General features: G+C 40.1%; 1 protein-coding gene across 1 annotated transcript in view; it reads right to left on the bottom strand.

The window, feature by feature from the left end:
• The window catches only part of exoc2 (exocyst complex component 2), a 63,852-nt gene that overhangs the window by 32,063 nt on the left and 12,725 nt on the right, over positions 1-19,064 (bottom strand). Inside the window, exons 2-7 of the mRNA XM_062424507.1 lie at positions 16,137-16,301; positions 13,673-13,849; positions 12,265-12,391; positions 9,031-9,144; positions 7,486-7,610; positions 985-1,065 (exon numbers count right to left, since the gene is read on the bottom strand). Of these exons, the coding sequence (XP_062280491.1) occupies positions 985-1,065; positions 7,486-7,610; positions 9,031-9,144; positions 12,265-12,391; positions 13,673-13,849; positions 16,137-16,254 (742 nt within the window). The 5' untranslated portion in view covers positions 16,255-16,301. The remainder of the gene's footprint in view (positions 1-984; positions 1,066-7,485; positions 7,611-9,030; positions 9,145-12,264; positions 12,392-13,672; positions 13,850-16,136; positions 16,302-19,064) is intronic.

Below are 19,064 nucleotides of genomic sequence, written 5' to 3'. Positions count from 1 at the left end.
GTGAAAGACCTACAAAGGTGACTGAACACACACAGTGTACATGTGGTGGGTATTTATGGATGATGTATCAGCATGTGTGATAATAGGTGGATGCAGACAGCGGCACACTGTCTCTACTTTAACCCTTTATCGGGTGAATAACTATACTTGATAACTTCCATAAACATCCAAAATAGCCTCCTCATGCCTGTCTGTGAGGTTGTAGAACCATTTTGGAAAATCTTTTACCCTAGACCAGCAAGGAACCATATATGGTAACTTAATTTACCTTGATTTGCAACATAAAAATTAAAAAGTTGATATCTTTGAGTTGTATTTGCTGGAGTTTAAATTAAACTAAGTATATAGAAATAACAAAAGTAATGCACATGAAAAGAAAACAAGCCAACCACATAGTGTTCATAAGTAATTATATAAGTAATAACATAGTAATAAAGATAAAAGATCTAGATATCACAAACTTCCTTAACACTACGATAGTTTATAAAGACAAAAAATAACTTACTTTGCTAGTTATACCAATAGATTGTTACTTTTTTATTTATATAATCATTGTGACACTCATCTGAAGCTGACTGGGAAGCTCAACAGCTAAACAGGAAATCATCATCCTTGGCTAAGAGGTTTCTATTTTGGGGGGGAAATGTGCCCAAATTTGAACCTGTGCACTAATATGGGGGAGTGTAAATCCTGTGATATTCATGATTGGTGATGTTTTTATTAATACAGTGAGATTCAGGCATGATTATGGCTCGGATCCCACATAGTCACCTCAGTATAGCAGGGTCAATGTCGGGTGAATGTGGTGAAATGAAATTTTGACCACACTTTTCCTCCACTCAAAGTTTATCTTAAGTTTTGAGTTAAATAGAAATTGTGAAATCAATTGAATCTATGTTTGGAAACCCGGCAGTATCACCACCTTCGGATACCGTGACATATCATTTCTCGTGAGGTTGGACTCTTAAAAGAAAAGATGCTTACTGTTGAGGATGTTTTCCAGTCGTTGGGTCATTGATCCCTCCACTCTCTCTGTACCATCTGACTCCAGCTTCTGGTGGATGGCTGCAAAACACAAAAAGTCAATATTAATTCATGTTTTCTGAAGTCCACTTGAGTTGATGGGAAAATCAGATGTTGGATATTGGGAATGGATGTACTGTAGAGGTGGAAAGGAATCTGGGGGAAAATAAAAAGGCTCTCTACACTGTAGAGTAACCAACATGCAATCCACAGAGAAAGGAACATTTTCAATTTCAGGAACCGAAGGTAAAACAATAAACAGGCCCTACCCCAGTGGTAGATGGGAGATAACCTCGCTGGTTCTCCGCCTACAGATGCTGCTCTTGAACCCACCCACCCTCTTTGGGCCTTGTTCCCACGCAATAGAGGATCTGACCTGGTCCCTGTGGTGACTGTATCGGATCAATTCACCTAACCGAAGCCATTAACAGTACACTTTTGTGGTCTTGGGACATTTGGAGCCCTTTGACCTAGAGATAATGTGAATCTTAAATGTTTCAACTGTCTGAAAAATAACATTTGGGGAGAGTGGAGCTGGAGGTCTGGACGCCAAAAATGACTGCTGCAGAGGAGGAGGAGGAGGAGGAGGAGGAGGAGGAGGAGGAGGAGGAGGAGGAGGAGGAGGAGGGAGAGGAGGGGTAGGGTTGAGGGAAAAGTGAGGAACTCTCTGATGGCTTGTATCCATCACTTAGCATGAAGAGCTTTACGCGGGACAGGGAATTTGAAAAGAGGGATTGAGGGGGGAGAAAACAGAAAGAGAAAGAGAGAGAGAGAGAGAAAAAAAATAGGGGGAGCGAGTGGTGTGGCTACCCCAGTGAATAAATAAATGGTGTGCAGTAGTGGGCAGCTGGGTGCTGAGAGCTGCAGTGTGGGTTTATTGACAGAGTGGAGGAGAGGTGGAGAAGGTTTAGGAGACCTTCTAATACATAGTTGTGGAGCGATTCAAGTATGCAAGAAACAGACATCTCAAGAATGAGGTTAAGAGGCAGAAATATGTAAAAAAGAAAAAGAGACTCAGGATAACGATCCGCTCATTTTTCTGCTCTCCACTTCCCTGCCTGCCTTCCCCAAAACCTGCAGTTGCTCCACTACAAATACTGGCTGAGCAGAGGGAGCGGGGAGGCAAAGTGAAGGAGGTGGGGAGGGGGGGGGGAGAGAGAGGGAGTTCTGTAAATAAATATGTGGGTCCGTTCTGACAGACAGAAGCCTAGAGGCAGAGACCGAGGTATTCCTAAAAACACGCTGTTCAAACATGCCATGGCCTAATCAGTGCGGACGGCGCTGGCCCTTTCGTGCACCTCTAGGCAGCTCGCCGTCCAGCAGAGAACGCGGGCGGCCATGTGCAGGTTGGGAGGAAAGCCCGCAGACGTGGGAGCGTATATGGGAAAGCAGAGGATTGATAGGGCTGAACACACACACACATACAGACACACACACTCCAGGTCTGCTTCACGTCCCCCCCCCCCCCCTTCCTTGCCCTGCTGCCAGCTGTGTGTCCTCTGCGTCTGTCACACACTGAAGGGCTTATGACGTCACGGCTAACCTAAACATCAGGTCAGAGTCCGGATAACACACGCAGCCAGGACCTGAGGAAGAGCCGCAGCTCCCCGGCTCCACTTCCTGGAACCATTGAGAAAAAAAAAAAAAATTGAATAAGAATAAAAATACAGTGTCCCTGGTTTCTAAAGCTGGAGATGTTTTGACTCCTGCTGAGGGCTGGGGGCTCGGGGAATAGGCCCTGGGAATCTGGCATTTTTGGAACACGGTAGCCGTTCCGTTTCCTGCATCACTGGGAGACTTCCTTTTCACACAACAATGAAAAACCTCAAAATTTCAACATTTTTAGGAGCAACAACGCCGGACCGCCTGACAGACTGTCAGTCAAGTCAACCAGCCAGAGCTGCTCTGTCTCAGAAGCACGGCTCAATGTCATTGCGCTCCGAGACCAAAACAGTCGCAATGCCCCCCCACACAAAAAAAACCTCCCATCTCTTTCACCAGTCTGTGGTGGTTCACATGGAGAGTTTACAGAAACTCTGGTCAGCTCGCTGCTAAAAAATCCCCCTTCAGCAAACTAGCAAAATATTGTTGAAACTGCAAACATCAAAATACCTCCTCTTAGATGATGTAGGCATAAATGTTGTGATAAGATTTCTTGTAACTGGCATGAAAATCAGGAAACTACACAACACTGTCTGACCTAAAACATGTTAGGAAGACTTGATATAAAGAAATCAAGATTAGGGGTTAAATTACACACTGTCCAGATTTAACATCTACATTTTGTCATTTGACAGATGATTTGATCAAAACTGAGACAAGATAAGGCGATACGATCAAGTGTTAGAAAACAGTGACTCAAATAGCTAACTATATATGAGAAACACTAAGACAAAAGTTTTTTTTCATGTTGAGGTGTTCGCAGAAGAGCTGAGATTTCAGGCACTTCTTGAACGCACCGTATAGAGTTGGGTAGCTCATTTGGGATTTAGTACCAGACGTCGCTCATTTGCAGGCCGGAGTCGAGATTTTAACACTGTGATGGCGATATATTAATCTTTCGTGAAGTCTCTACACTTTTACAAAAACTGCTAAATAAAGTTTGTAACCCATCATTAAAAACATCCTTTAGTCTTTATTGTCTTGCCTCTTAAATTTGTGTTTGTCTCTTTTTCTTTTTTTTTACTTCACTGATGCAGCATCACTGATGATTGATTGGATTGGCTGTGCTCTGTCTACATCATATAGAAAATATAAATTAAACACTATGATAGGTTATTATAGGTTATTGACATAATCATCATGACATGCATCCGAAGCTGACTGGGAACTGAACCTGTGCACTAATATGGGGGAGTATAAATCCTGCAATAGTCACTGATCACTGATTTGATTGGGTGTGCTCTGTCTACTGGATATCAGCAAAAACAAAACAATTGTAACGTGTTAAGTTTCTCTTTAAAATCTGTTTACACTTAGATGTGTTCTTGAGCATTTGAAATTTAATTTCCTTAATTTAATCATAATTTCCTCTCTTCATAAAATGTAATTACTTGCAGAAAAAGCGTGAAAACAGGTGTTGAGTCCATGCAACGTGATCATATGTTTCTGATCAACACTTAATACCTCTTACAAACTATATCCCTAGACTAAAATGCTGGCTGGAGATCTAAGTTGAGTTTTTTCTTGTGCCTAAAGCTGACTAACTAACCCAAACAGCACTGTAATTACCGTAACTAAATTTGTGGTTTGCAGATGCAGAAGTCTAAATTGTGTGCTTAAGCACAGAGTTCAGACTTCATTAAAAAGAGAGACGTGGGATTTTGTTGTGCTATTTCTGTAGGAGATGCTTAGCTATACTGGGGAGCAATTAAGGGGCAATTAGTAGGGACAAAAAAATAAAAAGAGGGGGAAGAGAAACCCCAGAGTTCTCCTGTTTGCTCTAAATATTTTCTATTCGCCTCATTTCTTCTCCAAGATTTGGCTTCTCGTCGTTGTTTCCACCTAGCCGGCAGCAGTGTGCTCGCATTAAAAAAAAGAAACCTTCAGATTTCTATTAAAGTCATCAATAAAAATCTCACATGCACGCAGAACTGAAAATAAACAGAAAAAGGAGACAAAAATGTCTTAATGGTGATGGAGAGGGTTTGGAAACGCTACACCAACCTTCTAACATGGCACATTCTGGACAAGGGGTGCATACAAGTACCCTGTTAATTTCTTCTTCTTCTTTTTTTTTTTTTTTTTTACATCTACATCTCAGGTGAGGTTCATTTGGAATGACTCAGAACAACAGAGACCTGCCAAACGCTTTGCTGAGAGACAAAGAAAGGATTCACAGTTTCTCAGACAGCTGTGCTAACTAGGCCTGGCACTGAGGTATTGCAGAGCTGTCTCGAGCTGGCTGGCTTCGCTAGCAGCGTGCCAGCTGGTATGTCGGTTTGGCTGACCATACCTAGTGTACTGAATATCTCCACTTGAGTTATCCATTCTGGGATACCGCTTCTTTTTTTTAATTTTATGATTGGGAGCCAAATCTTGGCCGAGAAAGGATGTTGTAGTGCTGTAATGAGTCATGGTGAGAAGGCAAGAGTCAAGACATTTAAGAATAAACTTTTCAGTCATGACTGTGAAGAACCACATTAAATATGAGATGTTTTTTTAATGTGGAAATTATATTTGAAAAGCAAGGGTTGCATTAAATGTGAGGAGCACCGACTGACATATTCACAGCTCTTTGAGTAAAGCAAGTACCTGCTCTTCAAGATAGTGTACTTTGGGGTTTCTTGCAGCCTTGATGTTAATAAGATAGCAATTCTTTTTACATGTCTGTATTCTAGTTAGCTCTAAAATGTGTTTGGAAAGCACAGTTTAACCTACAGGAGTATTGAATGCAGTACTGGCTTGTAGATGGCGTGTCTGATGTGCTTTGCTGGCAAGGAGGAAATGCTTTCCCGACAAGTGAAAACAAGTGGAAAGTTGGCGATGTCAAGCCAAAGAAGACGGTCTGGAAAATGCTAACAGCTAAAGACAATTATTACGCCCTCTGCCAAAGAGTTTGTGCACGAAGCCACACACCAAACAAACTTGGACGAGCTACAAAAAAATGTGGAGTTTATGCTTTAAAGCTGCCATTCATTGATCTTCTTTTGGCCACAGTTGACATGGTGAACATATTGCCAAAAAATGCTATTTACACATCCAAGCACTTCATTCATCAATTTGGATTATTTGGACACTGCGGACCTGCTGATAATGTAAACCCAATACTCACTCTCCTTTTCATTTTGATTTAGTCTCCAACTGTTGAGGGAAATATCTGGCTTTATCTCTGCTAAACGCTCCACGCTTCTTCACCAGCTAGTTGCTTTCTTTGTCTACTGTTGGCTACTTTTATATTATACATAGTCATTTGATCCATTGTTGATATAAAGATATTGATAAGCTCAGTTTTTAATGTACTACTTGAGATATTTGCTATAATATACTGCTACAAGGATGAGGACTAACTGATGAGTTTGGCACATTATATCAGGGACATTTCTCCGATATTGCTACTGAACTAGAGGTGTAAAATGAAAGTTTTGGAAATCACCAAAAACCAAGTACTACTACTAGTTTTTTCTTTGTAATTTGTTTGTTTGTTTTTGTTCCTTCATCATTTTTGGTTCCTTTTCTTTATGCTCTTCTTGGTCTACACTTGTTCTGTCTTATTATCAGCTTGTCAATCAACTGTCAAGCACTTTAAACTACATTAACCTGTATGAAAGCTGCTTTATAAATAAAGTTTTATTGATTGATAGTAATAGGTGCTAACTGTCATAAAGCCAATACTAGTAGAGACAACACAGATGATGTATAGTACAGCTAGATAAGTTAGGATAGAGGCTACTACTGAATATGTACCACATAGGCTATTTTAAACATGTGGGGTATTGGGGCATCTTATAATCAGGATTGTCTCATATACAGACAAATATAATAAATAAAGCATCATTATTCCCTCTTGGGTTAACAGGTCACTTTAGTCTATCCATGGTGCGCTGCTTCCTCGGAGAGAGAGTGGAGACTGTTCATTTCCCATTTGGGTGCAGCGGGCACTCAGTAGGCACGCTCAGTCTGAACGTGAGAATGACTCTGCATTGTTCCCATTGGTCATATTGGGTCTGTTATCAACCTTATCAGTCCTAATACTCTGGCTTGCATTGTGTTGGGCTGCTCCGTTTATTTAGATTCAGCCACTAACAATGAAAACATTGCCTCTCTCCCAAACCGGGCACAAACATACGGAAAGCAATAATAATAATGATGGAGGCAGAAAAAGTGTACGTATAAATAGTAAGGGGAAGTAACTGAGTGGCTATGCCGGGAGCAGAGAGTAAACAGACAAAAGTATGAATGATGAAGCGAACAATTGATTTGAAGTACCTGGCAGAGCGACAGCAGTCAGTCTCAACTACCTTGAAATCTTATTGGCATCTGGGAGGTCAGCGAGTGTCTGTGTATATATATGAGTGTGTGTGTGTGTGTGTGTGTGTGTGTGTGTCCACCCATTTCCAGACTCAAGCAAGACTGTGTGTATGTGTGTGTGTGTGTGTGTGTGTGTGTGTGTGTGTGTGTGTGTGTGTGTGTGTGTGACAGGTGAGAGCTGATCTCATTTTGATGGAGGTGAATTAGCAGTGTTGTGATTGGCTGGTGTAAATGTAGTACAAAGTGGAAGGGTTTTCACATAGCGCCTAAAATGAGCTTCTTTAATCAACCGCTGCTAAAACCGCACATGGAGGGAAAAAAAAATCCCCCCCAAAAAAAATCCACACACACACTCTCACACACACTTTCCAAAAAAAATCAAGCCCTCTTTACCGAGCAGAGACGAAGAGTGATGGTTTGGAAGTGCGAGCATTAATCGTAGCCCATTTGGTGCGATTCCACAGTATACAAAAATGTGTTAATCCTTCTCACCTGCCAGAGCATCCTGAGCCTCAAAGAACGTACTGAGGCCTCCTTTCACGTAGGCCAGACTCCCTTCATTCTTCTTAGTAGCCTGCTTCTTCAGATTACTGGCCGCCATCTTCAAGTGCTCGAAACTGAGAAACAACAACAACAAGAAGAAGAAGAAGATGATGACATAGCAATTACATTAAGCCCTTATTTCGGTCCTTTTTCGGTTAATTGATTAAATCTTTAGTTGATTAAATATTAGAAAATTGTGAAAATGGGTGTAAAATGATGTCACTCCAAAACAGAGAAACACAGTAAATCCTAATATTTACAAAGGGAACCAATAAATATTTGGCTTTTTTAAATAACTTTATAACAATTTAAACAATCAACTTATTACTTCAGCAGCAATTAACACTACATTCATATCTCGCTATTGTGTTGTCAATAGAAATGACTGCAGCTTAAACTACACAGCTCAGATGCAACACACACACACACACACACACACACACACACACACACACACACACACACACACACACACACACACACACACACACACACACACACACACACACACACACACACAAGCATGTATGTGTATGTACAGAAACATAATCCCACACACATTTTGAGGCCCACTGTGAGTGTACGTGTGTCTGTGTCCTGACTGAGGTTTCCTCTGCAGGAAGAAACAGTCACCCAGTGAGGTCCAAACAGAGGCCCCTGGTCATGCTGGATCCCAGGGTCTGGGTTACTGGAAGGCTAAGCAGGGGGGAGGAGGAAGCCAGGAGAGTCCAAAATAACTCTCATCTGCCCTGACATGACAGTCAACTGGGCTCAGGGCTAACGGGTCAGCAGACTACTCCATTGACATACCTAACTGTTCTCTAGAGGACCGAGTGACCACGGAGAGGAAATACAACCTCAAAATGAAAGTCCTGAAACTGAGCGTTAGAAAATCTCAGTCTTTTCTTTCATTCGGTGCTTTCTCATCCACTTTCATTTTGATTTTAGTCATCATCGTTTCCCCGATAGCAGCAAATAACGATTATTTTCCATATAGATTAATCTACAGTTGACTAATCATTACAGCTCAACTGGACTATAATCAATCTATTGGCTAGGTGAGAGTATATAAGCTGCTACTGAGCTGCCAGTAAGACCCTATAATACCGTAAATGAACAAACCAGTAGGAGTTACTGGCAACACGGACCAAGAATTGCAAGACTCCCACTAGTGTTAGTTGGTGTGCCCAAACAAGGCAGAGAGAGAATGAATCCCAGGTTTCGGTTTTGTCTTTGCACCACCCAGTAAGTCTGTTTTCTTGTTTGTCTTCTAGTTAACTTAAGCTGGGGACAATAATACGACGCTAAGCAACTTTCGGGTAGGTCTCCAGTTAATTAAAGCTAATGTGGCATTTCATTCTGGAGAGCATGGGTCAAAGAGATATATGGATATAGAGAGAGAGACTGCTTTTGCTTTGGCTTTTTTTCCCCTCTTCTTATTAGTAGTTGTGTGTGACGGTAGTTTAAATTTAGTCATGATGATGAAAGATGTACCTGCTGCCTGCGTGGTTGTCGATGAGGTACCAGGTGGCCGAGAAGTTCTCACTGGTGAAGTCTCCACTCATCCCTGGAAAGGTCAGCTCCATGTCTTTCTGTGGGATTTTACCTCTGGGAGAGCAGAGATAGAAGAACACACAGCATTAAAAGACAGTAAATGATGTGCAGCATTATTACTGTACAGTTTAAAATACACAAAAGATGTTTTAAGTGGATTAAAAACTGTGGTAATATTAATAAAAAAAGAGTAGAGCTTGGCAAAAAATAATGTGAGCTTGAAATGATAAAAAAGTCAATGTTAGTATCAGGTCGTCCAGCAGGGGGCAGTGTGCAGCCAAGAAGTGCCCAGACTCGGAGAGCTTGGCGTGGGAAGTGCAGTGTGTGACGCCTGGGTGCCCCTGGAGGACCCAGTGCTCATTAAGGAGGCTTGATCTCTACTAATGACCCGTGGCCTACACAAACCAAATCCCCACCACCACCACCACCCACTCTGCAGTTACACACACACACACACACATACACACACATATGTAGAGAAACCAACACACAGCGCCGAGTACAGCACTGAGGTCTGTGAAACAGCGAAACCCACATACGAGAACACACTTGTCGACACATGCACACACAAACACGTAGACAGACAACAAGAAGCACTTAACTGTTAAAATATTAGACATTGCCATTCATGCACACGGAGAAATAATAATGTAATAATATTATTTCTGCATAATTGTTGCACTGGTAGTTAGAAATAATTTGTTTATTGGGATCCTGTACAACTATTAGCTCATTTTCATCTGCAGTCCAGTTCAGTTAGGTCAATATTATAACATAATACAGCACAATGACACACACAAAATACAAAGATACACACAATAGCACATCACACACAATGCAGAGTAGTTGAGAAGCTTTTAGCACTCTTAAATTTGGGTTTTAATGTGCTGATAGAACTGCAGCTCCTCATATCATCAGGTGAGGCTTTCAACTAAGATGCTAAATGAGACTATATCACAAGAGTTTCCTCATTATCACATATTATAGTATGGACATATTAAGTCTATATATATGGATGTTGATATATATGTTTAAGATAAGAATATCAGTGAAATTGCAATCTTCAAATGTATAAAATGTCAAAGATCAGGGTTAATCCTTTATTAGTCTACTTTACAACCTTTCCAGTGTTTTGATATGTTGTGAAATTAATCAGATTTTTAAATGTAATGTTAATGTGTGTATTAGAGAGAAATACAGGACCACACAAACTGCTCCTGCTCTCATTTCCCCTTTGTGATCTTTTTTAATTCTTCAGTATACTTCAGAAGATGCCGAATTAAGAAGAATACAAAAGACTCAGTTTATACTGCTGCTTATTGCGAATCTTACATTTTATGACCACTGAAGTGCTTTTTGGCACCTTAGGGTTCTCTGTTAGGAAGCATCATTTAGTTTATAATATTACTCACCTTCCTTCATATTGACTCTGACACTATCAAGCCTCTTACAAAGATAGATGTTGGCTGCCTTTCACAATTTAAACATTATATATATACTATATAATTATTTGAGCATCACATCTCTGACACAACATGTACCCCAAAGTGGCAACATGGCTAGTGGTGACATCACCAGATAAGACCGCTTCCTCTGCAGTCGTGGATGTGGTTGCACCAACTATTCAGTAATCCATCACTTTGTTTATTTGTAAAAAGTCCTTAACTACGTTCATACTAACTTCTGGCTAATTTCAAACTAGTGATTCACTTTACCATTACATCTTAGCGGGTAAGATCCTTTAGTTAGTCATATCTCGGTTGCTAGGAAACATCTGTAGTGTTACCCAATCATAGGGATCATGGAAAAAAACCAAAGACACTGCAGGACTTTGTCAAACGTCGTTGCAAATCCTTTAAAAAAAAAATGCTGGATTACTTTTATTTAGCTTTATTCTCAACACATACATGGATCCAACTGTTATTTTATTACAGTATGTTTTCTTGATGGGAAGTTGTAACATAAGAAAATGAAAATATTGGGCAAAAAAAACATATACATGGATAAATACTGTATATGAAAAGGCTTTACTGTGTCATTTAGTAATGTAATTAATGCTTAAATATTTTATATAGCCAATTATTATCCCTCATTTTCATTGTTTGGTGATCGAAACCCATACTCCCAATTTCTATTATTAGATCCTACATGAATCCAAACAGGTCAAATATGTTGTCCATATTACCGCTCTGTATACACTGTGCTTTTTTTTTTTGTTGAAGTTTTTGAAGCTAGTTTAGTCAGCTGTGCAACAGTTGCACCTTGTTGTTAGAAAATGTGGGAAACAGCTAAGATTTACACAGAAATTAGCATGTGTGGTCCAACGTGCTTTAATCTAGTGCTTCATAAATATCTACTTATTAAACACTTATGTTATATCTAGGACAAGTATGATGTTACAAACAGCTGGCGCAAACACCCACAGTTGAATAACCATCCGGTGATGTCATCGTGCAAAGATGCGCACAACAGTGATGCTCTTCTACTAACAAAACAGCTTACAAATAGCTTTTCCCATTAAAAGCTTTAAGGAGTATTTTATTAGGAAAAACTCACAAACTGTGATGGTGCACAAACAGTGTCGTCAGATATAACTGTCAAGAGAGGATTGTGTAGACATCGCACGCTGGACGGTTAATGCAACTTGTGGGAGGCGAGTGAATGGTACGAGCTTGTTTATGGGGGTCTTGTCTCTGGCCACGAGCGGTCACTTGCCCCCGGCCCCTCTAAACCAAACAAACACTAAGCCAGAAATGCCAGAACCTGACAACACAAACTATACATTACAACTTCTCTACTCCCTGCCAGGCGCGTGGGAGGCAGCACCACACTGCCTGCTCTGGGGCGGTGTGTGTGTGTGTGTGTGTCTGTGTGTGTGGGTCACTGCTTTAGTTTTTTTCCAAATCCCTTCTCTATCGTTGTCCTCTCCGTTTTATACACAATTATTCTGTTTCCACTCCCTGTACGCAGCGGTTAGAGGCTGTTCAGCCATTTCTGTGTTGGCATAATATTTCAAACGCCTGCATATGGGGAGAGTTTGTTTCTGTTTAGGGATGTAAACCATGACTCAATGACTAGAACGTGAGTGTTTATGGCTGTGTGACTGCGCTGAGAGATCTGTGTGTGTGTGTTTTTGTGTGTGTGTGTGTGTATTTGTATGTTCTCGGTCCGTACTTGTCTACGTCGATGCCCAGTGGATTGCTGGGTCTCAGGGAGAGGGGGGAGATGCCTTTGTTGCGGTCGGTCCTCATGTCGTAGTAGTTCATCTCATCCACCCACACAGCAGACTGGTCCAGGATACCTGCAGGGCAGGGCAGGACAGGCGCGTCAAAAACACATTCCAGATGTGCGCTCACACACGGAGATGTACGCTCTCGAGACCGTATATTTAAACACTCATTCATTCAACAACATATATTATACTTAACTTAGCTTCAAGTCCTCCTTCTGTGTAAAAACATGTTCCAAAGTTCATCTATTTAACTGATATCAAGCGTCAGTGGTATGAGACTTAGTTTAAAAATCTGTTTTTTTTTGGTTTTCCCAGACAGCGTTCACACGAATGACTGAGAAGCAACAAGCTGCAAATACAGAAACACTGAAAGACACACACACACACACACACACACACACACACACACACACACACACACACACACACACACACACAAGACAACAGGAGTTTCTGTGGGAACAATAAAAACTGAACTCATCATAACTGAACACACTAATAATCAGTAAAAAAGGGAAATACTTTGTCTACGGGCAATATCTGTATCGTAATCAGAATTTTTAAAAACCCAAATAAACATCGATGTGCGGTCGACTTCACTGTGTCGAGATGTGTTTGTCAAATTGTCTGTGTGTTATTTATTTGTAGCTTTTTTTTTTTGTGTGTGTGTGTGTCTTTCTCAACGCAATAGATGTGTTGTCAATGTGGTGAAGATGTGTTTTTTCCCCCTTTTGTTTGTGTTGTTGTCTATCTCATTGTTTTCTTATGTTGCGGAGCATGGAGCCCTCCTGGCCACTGTCTAGAGGTTTCTTTCATTTTCATTCCTTCCAATTGAACGATTTTTTTTCTTGTGTGTGTGTGTGTGGAATTTCTTTGTATATGAATTAAAGATGTAAGCGTTGAGGTTATTGTACAGATAATAAAGGCCTCTGGGACTAACTTGTAATTTCAGGCTAGGATAAACTTACCTTGGCTTAGCTACAGCTAGTGATAAACCAACAGTCCTCTGCAATAAATTAACAGTTTATTGTTTATCGAGCGAAAAAATACGCGCTGGTTCCAGCCTTTTAAATTCTAGAAGATTTATATAATTGTCAATTGCTTGTTTTTTGGTTTTGAATAGACGGTTGGAGAAACAAAAACAATACTGGAGGAGTTCTGGGAACTTGTGACAGGCCTTTTTCACTATTTTCTGACACTTCATAGACTAAACAGTTAAGCAAAAGAAATAATCAAGTTTAATCACTAATGTAAATAATCATCAGCTGCAGCTTTGGTTTGCGACTTTTTTATCTTCTCCAGACTAGCAAATTAAAAAAAATGTCATCAAGTAGATTTCCTGAGTCTTACCAATCCTCTCCGGCCTGAGCAGTTTGAACGAGACCGTGGAGGTGCCGAGACCTCCGGACTTGGTGGTGACGATGATCTCTCCCTTGTCGTCTTTGGCGGGGCCCACGCGGCACACTATCTTGCTGGCCGACATCCACTCGGCTGTCAGCAGGCAGTTGTGGCCACAGATTGACAGACCTGAGAGACGGAAGGGAGGGGGGGAAAGGTGAAAAGGTGAGAGATACAGACACACGGAGACAGCACAAATAAACAAACCCTAGCGCAGGCGGCACTCGAGGACAATCTATAACAAGAGGTGCTCACTCAAGACAGAATTGGCGTCCATCAGAAAGTTTAGTCAACCTGTCTCCCTGGGGGGTTAAAGTTCAAGTCGGGGTCGTGATGGGTGTGGGTGGCCGTGACTTTCCTTCCTTTCACTCGGCTCCTTCAACCTAACATGTGTCACTTGAGTGCTAAGTGGCTCATTACTGGCACGCCGTGCACTCTGCCCCTACATCAGTCGTCCTCTTTTTAAACCCTCTTGAAAACAATTTGGACACTAGAGGACAGAGAACGGATTACTTTGACATTTCCAGCCAAGGGGATTCAGAAAAGCCTCACGTGTGTATAATCAAACATCATAAAAGCCTGCGAGAGCTGATCAACAAATAGCCCATAAAACCGTGAATAATATGCCCATTAGAGTGCCATTTCCTGCCTCTGTTCTCTACTTGCTACTTTGTTTGAATACATAAGCACTCACACACATTTGTGCATATCTAATTGTCTAATTCCAGGCCCCAGGGACATTCATGGTCAGAAATAGACCTGTAACACTGGCCAGAGCACGGCTTGCCAAAGCGTGGAGCAGTGTGTGTCCCCTTCTCTCTCCGTCCCGCACACTCGAAACCCAAAAAAAAGAGTTAGGGGGTAGAAGGAGGAACTGGCGAACATGCAGGGAAAATATCGGCGTAGAAAAAAGTGTGACGTTCAAACACATAATGAGAACAAGATGGAGGCAGTCCATTTGTGTGGCTCTTTTTACAATCGTGAAGAAGAAGAAAAAGGGAACCAACGACTCGATTTTCACATTAATGCATGTTGATATGCTCCACTTTTTTGGGTTTGTTTTTTTTTAAAACTTGCAATACAGTACTCAAAATATTTACAGGATAAAGAATTGTGTTTTTAGTCGGTTGCAGATAGAGCTTACAGAGTAATTTGTTATAGACGAAGCAGAATTAAATTACATAACAGTAACATTTCTCAATATTCTGTTGAATAGTTCGGCACTTAACTTTTATTATTCTCTACTAAACTTGCCGGAGTGGTTATACCACAAAATCCTGAGAGAATGTTTCTTTATTTTTTTTATTTGTAAACTTTAAAGAGCGCTGCAAACATTAAATATCGTTTGTGTAATATCATTTCACAAGATGATTTTTTTTTTTTAAATTGTGAAATGAGTTTTATATTACTTTGTGTCAACACGTTGTTCCGAGTCATTTTATAGCACAAAGAAAACATTAATTAAAAACACTTGTTATAACGCAGCGCATTGTTACACATTACTGTTTACATTACTGCAATTTAAAGAGAATTATTGGGAAGATTTATTTAAAAATAAACAGTTTAAATCAACAGTGTTTGATACGTTTTTTATATACTTATGACATTTTTATAAGGTTGTTAAATTGTAATGAAAGTAAAAAGCTAAGTAGTAAAAAAAAAAAAAAATGAAATTCTTATTCTGGAGAGTAAAAAAAAAAAAGAATGAGGCGTCCCGTCTACCTACGTATCATATAAACAAAAACAAACTTCATAGCGTGCTGTTTAAAAAAAGGGGGCCCTCTGTGGTTTGTTGATGGATAAGTTAATAAAATCAGTTAATATGTCTGCAGTTACAAAATACTCCGCATACCAGAGCAGCAATTAAATGAAAAAAATAAAGCAGCTCAGTCATTCAGCAGCAGTGGATCCCTTCAAGAAAAGCTGCTAAACAATAATAATAAAAAAAGTCATTATCAAGGAAGTTATTATTTATAGAAAACAAACAAATCTAACATTTCATAATGTGCTGACATCTTGGATATTTATATCTACGTGATGATGTATAAAAATATATATATATCTATTTACCTAATATTTATATCTTGACATCATTTATATACCTTTACGCATATTTAATTACTCACTACCCAAATTAACCTTGTTAGCCCACAGCTACATTTAAAAAAAAAACAAATATGAGAGAAGAAAGAGGAAGCATGTAAACGCTATTAGGATGTAATGGATGTCTGCATTCGCCAAGAAAATCAATACTGCTGCACACTTTTAAAAAAAAAATTAAACAATGACAGAAAGATTTTACTGTGTGTGTGTGTGTGTGTGTGTGTGTGTGTGTGTGTGTGTGTGTGTGTGTGTGTGTGTGTGTGTGTGTGTATGTGTGTGCGGTTAGTCATGGGATTAAAATAAAATGTATTACCAATGAGGTCAGCTGGGCCCGTGCCCAGGTTTTCTCCACGGATGGTGACTTTGGTCCAGGCCGCACCCTCCTTGGGCGAGATGCCCGTGACCAGCGGGGGCTGACGGGCACGAGACATGGTGGCCCTGAATCAGACTGGGATCAGCCGCTGGGGTCGGTCAACACCTGGATGTGGACAAAAACCAAGGACAGAAGAGGCGGAGGACGTGGTCAGTGACACAAAACTCAATCAGTCTCAGACATACTGACAGATCATACAGAAGCAGATGGTGATGAAATGATCAAAGTGTCATTTATTCTACTAACTGCATAAATCAATTAACTGTTTAGGTGATTTATAAAAGTACATGCAGATTGTCATATTTGATTATTTCCTTTATTTTAGTTTCACTGCAAATTTCACAGTTTTAATTACTACTTAATTATTCACACTTTGGGCTCTGATACAATGTGAATTTGACATTTTGAAACTTAATTTAGTAATTATTTAATTATAGGGGGGAAGAAAAATCTAATTAATTGTGAAAATAATCGTTAATTGCAGTTCTGAAAGCTGAAATAACACATGAGGATATGATGTAGGGCTAATTATTACAGGAAGAATGGAGCAGTCACACAAACAATTACACTCAATTGTATTCATTATTCATTCATTATCTACAGTAAACCACAGCTAGCCAATCCATTCTTATAAATCATAATAATACCGTAAAAAATACTGTAAATAACCTATCACGAATTCTCCAGCCTCTTATTATATTTGATATTTAGAGGTTGTTCAGGGTTTTTTTTTTTTTTTTTTAAAGAATTGACTGGGGACAGTATAATTTGAGCAGGATTTGGCTGGAAGCTCGTGTTAATTTCCCACCCTGTAGGTCTCCAAAACAACGTATGCATTGCAGCAGTTATCTCTCAGATAATAGGAAAAATAGAGAAAGGGGAGCCAAGTATGAAGGAGCAGACAGAGAGCAGGGAGGAAAGGAAGAATGTAAACCTCACAGCGAAGGATAAATAAACCTGGCCTCCCCCAATCATTCCACATAAGCCCACACAATACAGTACAGATTATGGTACCAGAAGAAGGAGCACCCATGGAAATCAGTTCACATTGGGGGCTGAACTGAAGCAAAAAAGGAAAAGAAAGAAAGAAAGAAAGAAAAGGGAAAGACTCCAAATGAGAGAATGAAAGGATGTATTTCAGCAACGCAGATGTTTGCTAATAAATTACTGCCAGGTCTCTAACAAAAAAAAAAAAAAAAAAGGCTGACCAATCTAGACTCTCCGAAGCAGCTTGAGCGAGGCTTCCGCCCTTTTGCTCCGCAGCCAAAACACGTTCTCTGCAAACAATGCAGGAGTTCACACGGACCGGACCTGCAGCCAGTTCATGGCGGTAACCCTTCGCACAGTTATATGGTCACTAATTGGCTGTAGGCGTTTTTACAAGTGAGGTGCGGTAAGACTTGGAAAAAAAAAAAAAAAGCCAAAACGGAGGCGTTATCAAAGGAAATCAAAATTGACAGAGGACAACATTGATTAGTCTACTTGTAAGAGAGACTTCCCTGGAACAAAGTCTGCAGCATGTGTGTCCATCAAGACAAATAAAGCACATTTAAAGCCACAATTTCTGCCTTTTTGAAATCATAATACATCAGCTGTTGTCTATAAATATCAGAAAAGCCAGACGTAATTTCTCAGAGACGTAAAAGGTCAAATAAGAGGAAAAATCCTTTAAAACACCTGTAATAAGCGATTGTTTTTACTTAAATGATCTCACAGCTCAGGTGTCATCTGATAAAAAAATACGGTCATGAGAGAATTGCTGTAAATAGAAAAAGCCATTTTAAAAGGAGTTATTATAGTTTACTTTTTTTAGTGTAAATGCTAAAAAAAATGACCTCGTTTCTGCTTCTTAACTGAAGATTTGCTGCTTTTCTTTATTTTATTCTTTTTTCATTTTTTGGTATATATTTTAAAAGACCAAACAATCAATCGATTAGTCAAGAAAATAAGCAGCAGATTAATCGATGATGTAAAAGTAATTCACCCTACTTTACAAAGTCCGCACTGTTGATGCAACCTGACATTAAGCACCGCACATTTCATTCAACGCTCAAGTTAAAATTAACATCAGTGCTGACATATTGTGCTTTTAGGACTATTACACCATCACTGTAGTCTAAAAATATTCTTTAACTCTTCATTAAAACTTCTTTTTTAATACTTTAAAGTACAGATAGGCTGTAATTTAAATAGCTGGGGTGGTGGAAAATTACAGGTTGGGAACATCTGGATTAATGAAATCTTAAAATTATTGCTCATACATTTCCAGTCAATTGACTAATAGACAGATTAATCATTTCAGTGTATTATTGAACATGTGAAAACCTCCTTATGGTCTCACACGGATGATGTTATTTGCCAAATGTTGGTGGCTGATGGCAACAGAAATATCAGCTTTTCATGACCATTTTTAAAAGAGCTTTTAATTTGAAGACACTGCTGCATATGACTGCTTCACGAGTGCAGCAGTAGGTCCGCAGCACATGCATTGACCTCCAGTAGAAACCTTTTACTTTCTGGGAAACTGCTCCGCCACTGGGACCCCCACCGGTCGCCCTGACATCGGAGTTAACAAGAAAACTCCGATGGGATTTACCTCATGTTGTTCCTGCTGCCCCTGTGCTTGTCAGAGGAAATGGGGTTCGAGGAAAGGGAGGGGGGGGGGGGGGGGGGGGGTCCTACGGATCGGACGTGAAGAAGATAAGAGGTTAACAAGCCTAAAACAAGAGCTGGGTATATCCTTCATCAATCCCATATGTTTAGAGTGGGAGCGGCGAGGGGCAGAGGATCATTTCGGGGGTCTTTTATTTAAGATTATACATATATATTTTGTACGATTCTTGAGTGTTTCTATCCCGATCGCCCCTC

This window comes from Scomber scombrus, chromosome 8, assembly GCF_963691925.1.
Source record: "Scomber scombrus chromosome 8, fScoSco1.1, whole genome shotgun sequence".
NCBI classification, from domain to species: Eukaryota; Metazoa; Chordata; class Actinopteri; order Scombriformes; family Scombridae; genus Scomber; species Scomber scombrus.
This window is presented reverse-complemented; position numbering and strand designations above follow the sequence as displayed.